The 7,848-nt window shown below is 38.6% G+C and overlaps 1 protein-coding gene across 1 annotated transcript; it reads left to right on the plus strand.

Moving 5' to 3' along the window:
• Positions 1 to 2,227: 2,227 nt before the first annotated feature.
• Positions 2,228 to 5,448, plus strand: LOC137715508 (calcium-dependent protein kinase 17). The gene is made up of 8 exons (XM_068454857.2): positions 2,228 to 3,030; positions 3,355 to 3,498; positions 3,610 to 3,762; positions 3,879 to 3,991; positions 4,155 to 4,322; positions 4,498 to 4,625; positions 4,774 to 4,873; positions 4,989 to 5,448. The coding sequence occupies exons 1-8, from the start codon at positions 2,328 to 2,330 to the stop codon at positions 5,082 to 5,084; spliced, it is 1,605 nt and encodes a 534-aa protein (XP_068310958.2). The 5' UTR covers positions 2,228 to 2,327; the 3' UTR covers positions 5,085 to 5,448.
• The last annotated feature ends 2,400 nt before the right edge of the window (positions 5,449 to 7,848 follow it).

A 7,848-nucleotide genomic window follows, 5' to 3' on the forward strand; every position in this document is an offset into this window, starting at 1 on the left:
TTCCTTTCCAATTAGGGTTCCTCTTTCTTGTGTAATTCCTTGCCATCTAAGCCTCAACTTTAATTTCTCTAGATTTTAGCACATGTCTAGCACCATTTAAACACCAAAAACGTTTAGCCCATATGCTATCCACGCATGCTATCTAATCCAAGCCCAAAACTGCTCCAAATTGCTCCATTTTGCCATTTATTGTCATCTTTACCAATTGGACCTACAAAAATATGAAAATAACTTAAATTACTATAATAAATAGAAATTAACTAAATAAATGCAAAGAAATAAGATAACAAAGTTGCTTAAATATGCTCCTATCAATAGTCAAACCAATCCTCAAGCCTTCCTACATATGCATTTTTGGACCATTTCCCACCATGGTTAATCTTGAGGGTAAACAAATCTAGCATGCCTACAAAGTCAATACCAAGGGTTTTAAAAGCCATAAAACAGAAACATGTAAGACTAGAAGGGTTTTGTAAGCCTGATGAAGACAAAAATCAGACAACCAAACCATGGGGACCATCACTAAAGGTTTTTATTTATTTATTTATTTACTTTTGTAGCAATGCAATTGGGACCATCAAATAGAGATAGAAAACCAGACATGCACATTGAAAACACTAAACCATGGAGACACCCACTACAAAACAAAATTCTAGAAACATACGAAAAACTAATCGGAAGGGAAAAGTCACAAAGCCCTAAAAATCAGAATTGAAAAATCACAAAACCTAAAACCCTAAGCATATTCAAAAAGTAGGATTAATTCTTACAATATTCTGGTGTTTCAATAATTTCTATCTTCCGCTTCTCCCACCCCATTGCCTCTAATGGTTTGAGGGATTGCTTTCCAAGTGACAACGCCCCTTTCTTCGATGTGCGAAGGCATGCGACGGCGAGCTGGAGAGACGTCGTGCGTACGAGCGGTGGGGTTGTGGTAGGGTTTCGATGGAACTTTGGGATCATGTGTTTAGGGGTATGAGGTCCTTGTAAAGAGTTTCTTACCTTGGTTCTCTTGGTGGGAAGAAAGTCATGCTCTGTCACACTTTGAATCGGTCTGACAAAACTCTGTAACAATGGCTTCTAAACGCTTGAATTTTCTAGGTTAGGTAGATGCATGACCATGGTTGCTTTTAGGAGCTTTACATTTTCTTTCTACAGCTTTCTCGAATGCTCATTGTTTGTCTCTTCCTCAAATGAGGATTCCTAATTCTTTCTTCGTGACACCGGGATGTATTGAAGGACTGGTGTGTTCGATCCTTTTGAGAATGCTTCGCTCTCCTCAAACGTTGAGCCCTTTGACTGCTTGTCACTTCTTTTCTTCATATGAGACACTGCTTGTTGCTTTTCCTTCCCAGGCCTAGCTTTGCCTATTGATTGAATTTTCGCAGGGAGAGCCTCCGACACCATATCTTCATCCATGTAAAATTTGGTGTCGGCAAAATGCGACTCCCCTTCGGTGAACGACTTAGTATCACCGTGTATTGTTTTTAGTCCACCTCTGTAGAACTTCAGACATTGATACAAGGTTGATGGTAGGACTCCATTTTCATGAATTTAGGTTTTTTTAAATTTTAAATTTCAAAATTCAAAATTATTATTTTTTTAATTTTTAATATCCATGTGGTCTCCAAGTTGACACGTGACGCCCCATCATTGTCCACATCGGCGCCACGTGACAAGTTAATGACAGTTTTAACAGAAAGCTTAAAGATGTATGAAAGTGTCCCAGAATTATCACATTTACGTATCATATTAAGATGAAAAAACTTGATGTATGAAATATTGAAAATCAAGAAATTTCATGGTAGTAAACTGGGAATTACCTAAAAGTTGATAATATAAAATAATATTAAATTTCTAGAACAGTTGTAACAATAATTTAACTATTAATTAACAATGTTGCATTATGAATGCGGAAATATATGTATACAAAATGTAGGTTGTGATGAAGAGTTGTGTTCACGTAGAGAGGGAAGCCTAACAGATTGTTACCGTTTCCCGGGAAAATATGGCAAATATACAAAAATGAGAGGCTCCCACATAGGAGACGCGCCTAAGACCGTTTCAAACCCCTTTCCAAGCTTCCAAACCTACCAAACTACCAAACTCCTACAATCCCTCGTCATCAGTACTCTGCATTACCCTCGTCAGTCCAACCTGTAACCCTTGTTTCCTTTGCCACCTTTCTCTCTCTTTCTCTTTCTCTTTCTTTTCCTAATTGTCTTTCTCCACCCCTACCCTTTCTTCAGCCCCAAAAATTAATCCAACATTGCCTCTCTTGGCCACGCCCAACATCCCTACCTCTCTCTCTCTCTCTTTCTTCCGCCATGGGCAACTGTTGCTCTCAACGCAACACCGAGGATGCCCCCAATGACAACAATAAGGGAGACAACAACAATGCCACGGACAATAACCCTAGCGCTGCCAATTCCGCCCCCAACCCCTCCAGCCACGCTACTCACCCCAATAAACCTTCCGCCTCCCCAACTCACCCTGGAAAGGTCGCCAAGCCGGGCCCTATTGGACCCGTCCTAGGCCGCCCCATGGAGGACGTCCGTACCACGTACAACATCGGCAAGGAGCTGGGGCGGGGCCAGTTCGGTGTTACCCACTTGTGCACGCACAAGGCCACGGGAGAGCAGTTCGCCTGCAAGACAATTGCCAAGCGGAAGCTGGTGAACAAGGAGGATATTGAGGATGTGAGGAGGGAGGTACAAATCATGCATCATTTGACGGGGCAGCAAAACATTGTGGAACTCAAGGGAGCTTATGAGGACAAGCAGTCCGTTCATTTGGTCATGGAGTTGTGCGCCGGAGGTGAGCTTTTCGACAGGATCATCTCAAAAGGACATTACACGGAGCGCGCTGCCGCTGCCTTGTTAAGGACTATAGTTCAGATCGTGCACACGTGTCATACCATGGGCGTTATTCACAGAGATCTAAAGCCTGAGAATTTCCTTTTGCTCAATAAAGATGAAAACTCTCCGCTCAAGGCTACAGATTTTGGTCTATCCGTCTTTTACAAACAAGGTATGTAATTAAGGATAATCTTGTCTCTTCGTTTCATTTCATTTATGTAACAATTAAACCACATACATATTTTCAAGCTTTGGTTTTAGCCTCAGTAATCATGTTTGTAAATTTAACCTAATTTCATCTCCAATGTTAATGGTAGCTCGGAATTCTAGTTAGTTCTTTTCAATCAGCCAAATAATGGCTTTTTGAACCGAGCGCTAAATCATTTTGATTAACTACGAGATATATGGAAAAGGAATGTTTTAAATTTTGTACTTTGTTCATCGGATTCCAATCGACAAATATAAAAATTAATGCTCTATGTGATGATAAGTGCAGGAGAAGTATTCAAGGATATTGTGGGCAGTGCATATTACATTGCACCAGAAGTGTTGAAGAGGAGATATGGGCCAGAAGTCGATATTTGGAGTGTTGGAGTCATGTTGTATATTCTTCTCAGTGGAGTTCCTCCCTTCTGGGCAGGTAACATAATTTAATCAATCAGTCTATCAATTAATCGGGAGATGGAAACTAATTATGTATGCAAGATAGAATTCATTATAAGTTATAGATTAATAATTGATTGATTGACAGAATCGGAACATGGAATCTTCAACGCAATCTTACGAGGCCACCTAGACTTTTCAAGCGACCCATGGCCTTCAATATCAACTCAAGCGAAAGATCTTGTGAGGAGGATGTTGAATTCAGACCCCAAACAGAGATTGACAGCCTTCCAAGTTCTTAGTAAGTTCATTAATGATAAAATCATACACTTACATAATACAAGTTTTAATTAATATACATCCCAAACATGATTTCTAACATGCATTTACATATATAATGTATATGGTTTTCAACAGATCATCCATGGATTAAGGATGATGAAGCACCTGACGTTCCTCTGGACAATGCTGTGCTCAGCCGGCTCAAACAATTTAAAGCAATGAACCAGTTCAAGAAAGTTGCGCTTCGGGTATGTCTTTCATCCTTATCTCTCTATTGGTCACTCACCATAAATATAAAATATACATCTACGTATCTGTGTTTGATGTTTTAAGCTCTGATGAATTGAAGAAGTGTATTTAGCATGTTACTTAATTTGTTGAAATGAACATGCATATGAATACTATATATAGGTAATTGCGGGATGCTTATCAGAGGAAGAAATCATGGGGCTAAAAGAGATGTTCAAGGGCATTGATACAGACAACAGTGGAACAATAACACTTGAAGAGCTAAGGCAAGGACTTGCTAAGCAAGGGACAAAGCTGTCTGAAGTTGAAGCTCAACAATTAATGGAAGCAGTGAGTGCTTGCTCCTTTTGCTATACTCTCTAAATCTCTTTTTTTCTCAGTCGGAAATGCTTTTACTTATGCTTTACCTGTGCATGTTCAGTCGCCATACACATGCATGTAAATTTGGTTTATAAACTACGTTAATTCCTAGCACATTTGGTTCTAATTAATGTCTTTTCATTAGGCTGATGCTGATGGCAACGGAACCATAGACTATGATGAGTTCATCACAGCAACGATGCACTTGAACCGGATGGATAAAGAAGAACATCTCTACACTGCCTTCCAACACTTCGATAAAGACAGCAGCGGGTATGCAGAGATCAAATAGATGGGTTTTTGTGTTCCTTTTACATAATGCTCTTAAATTTCAGTTACATAAGCCGTGAGTAAGGTTATAACTCATCATCGTCAACATCTTATTTATAACAATGTTGCCAAAATGCATTCTGATTATCAGGTTTATCACGACGGAAGAACTAGAGCAAGTCCTCCGCGAATACGGCATGCATGATGGAAGGGATATCAGGGAAATCATTGCTGAAATTGACGCTGATAATGTAAGTTCCAGATCAATTCATGCATGATCAGTTTTGATTAATTGAATACAGATAGTAATATGAAATTAACTGTGATGCTAATTAACATATTTTTTTTCTGGATAATGTCCTGCAGGACGGTCGAATTAATTACGATGAATTTGTAGCAATGATGAGAAAAGGAAACCCAGAAGCCAACCCGAAGAAGCGGCGTGAGGATGTATTTGTTTGATCAATTTGCGGTGGTACACAAGCATGCAGATAACATATTAACTGGGGAAAGTGGCCATCACCATGCGTAATTTAAATTATCCGACGAGATTAAGGAAGAATAATTTCGGGAGAGAAACTAATTTGGGTGCTCATGGATGTTCATCATGTACAGTATCTATAAAAAAGACAAGAAAAGGGGAGGGAATGGGAGAGGAGGTGGCTCAAGAAAACTCAATGTGTGTTGGTTTGTGAAAATTGTACGTCAAATGTATTTCATCGCTAACTAATGGTTAGGAATCAATTTGTACGTGTTTAACTAATGTATAATCTATTCTTGTCCATTAGTAGACTTCTTGTTGACTTGCTGACAAGACACTAGACAATGCTTGCACAATCTTTTCAAGCTTCTTTGTTTGTATTTTTTTTCTTCTAAAATTTTAGGGTTAATTTCAGTTTACTACTCTAAAGTTTCGTGGTTTTCAACATTTGGTATATGAAGTTTTTTTTATTCCACAGTCATACCTCAAGTCTTAATTTTGGGACAGTTTCATACATCCGTTAAGTTTTCCGTTAGAACTTCTGCTAACTGATGACGTGGCGCCCATGTGGATAATAAATGAGCGCCACGTGTCAATATGGGCCCACTTCAATATTAAAAAATTAAAAAAAAAAAAAAACACAAAAAAAAAAACCCCACCCGTCCCTTACACCCTCTCCCTCCATTCTTTCTTCTGCAACCCGCACCCCTACCATCCCTTCTCCCTTCTTTCTTCTCCAATTCCATGCCCCCATTCTCCTCCCCCATAACACCCTTGCCATCGTCTTCTCCACTTACACCATTCTCTCCAACCCCAACACCAGGTTCTCCCTCTGCAACACCCGTCCCTCATATGCCGTTGCGTCACCTCGCATAGCTCAACCACCATTCTTTCCCTTTTGATCCTCGTCGAGGTTACCAGCCTTTGCCAGAAAGTGTCAACGTTGGCCAACGCTACTGCCTGCAAGCCCAAACCTCAAGCCTTCTTCTGCAATACTTCGAAAATCGATTGTCAACCTGAAACCTGAGATTCCCAATTGGTGCTAACTCAGATGAAGTAGCCATCACCTTCTGAGTTTTCTTAATGAACCAAGTATCTTTCTCAATGTCTTCTGAGATCATCACTCTAAGTTGAATAAGGATATGATATAGCCGAACATTCCAGACTGAATTCCTGATTTAAGGAAAGATTAGTAACTAATGGACTTCTGGATAAAACATCAGCAATTGGTTGTCACACCCTTGTCTATATTGAATTTCATAATCGAATCCCATGAGGTTGGTCACCCATTTCTGTTGGAATTAAGTATAAGCCATTCCTTGTAAAAAAAATTAATGCAAACTATGATGATCAGTTTGAATTATGAAGTGAATGCTGCCCACCAAATAAGAATGCCACTTGTGAATTGCATGAATGATAGCCAACATCTCTCTTTCATAAGTTAAGAAAGTTTGAAACCTAGGACTTAGCCTTGCTTGTGAAAGCAATAAGCTTTCCATCCTGCTGCAATACTGCACCTATACCTTGCCCAGAAGCATCACTCTCAATAATGAAAGGTTTGCAAAAATCTGATAAAGTGAAGACTTGAGTTGACAACATGACGTCTTTAAAGAGTATGAAATGCCCTTGTAGCTTCATCATCCCATTTAAAATTGTCTTTCTTGGTTAAGGTTGTTAATGGACCAATGATTTTTCCAAAATGGGGAATGAACTTTTTGTGTTATCCAGTTAAATCTAAAAACCCTATCAACGTTTTAACAGAATTGGGTATATGAGTTTAATTTTGTAGAATCTGCAGCCATACCTTCCTTGGATACAATATGACCTAAGTATTCCACCTTATATGTTCCAAATGCACAATTAGAATTCTTAACAAACAAACTGTGATTTTGCAAAATTTCAAACACTATTCTCAAGTGCTGTATATGAGATTCCCAAGTTGAACTATACACCAATATATCATAAAACTATACTTATGTACACTTCATGAGATAGGGCATACATATTTCATTCATAAAACATTGAAATGCAGCAGGTGCATTGGTTAAACCAAATGGCATAATCGAAAATTCATAGTGGCCATCATGTGTTCTAAAAAGTTGTCTTCTCTATATCATTAAGGTGCATCTTTATTTAATGGTAACCAGCTCTCAAATCAAATTTAGAAAAATAATGAGCACCAAACAATTCATCCAAAAGCTCATCAATAAGAGGAATTGGGAATTTATCCTTGATAGTGATCCAATTAAGACCTTTATAATCCATGCATATCCTCCAAGTGCCCTCCTTTTTCTAACTAAAATGATTGGAGATGAGTAAGTGCTATTACTAACTCTTATGAAACACGCTTTCAATAATTCTTGAACGTATTTCTCAATCTTAGTTTTCTGCACATGGCCATATCTATAAGTCTACTATTTGGAGGTTTGCTGCCTTCAATTAAGGGTTTTATGTGATCATGAACTCTATTTGGATGTAAAGTGCTAGGATTTGAAAACAATACTTCAAATTCTTCCAATAAGAAATGTAATTCGTGCTGTTGAAGCTCAGTGAGATGCTCAGAGTGTTGATCCACCATAGAATTTTCCACATAATGCAATTAGGAAAAATCAGTTTCCATAAGGTAAAGAACTACTCTTACTATACTTTCTTGCAGTAGAAGCTTTTGCATTTGAAAAGCTGATATATCTTCAATTTGAGTGAGAGAGGACCCTTGACTAATAATACATAAGGTCTGCGAACCCT

Source organism: Pyrus communis, chromosome 3 (assembly GCF_041283825.1).
Source record: "Pyrus communis isolate YQ-2024b chromosome 3, ASM4128382v1, whole genome shotgun sequence".
Taxonomy (NCBI): domain Eukaryota; kingdom Viridiplantae; phylum Streptophyta; class Magnoliopsida; order Rosales; family Rosaceae; genus Pyrus; species Pyrus communis.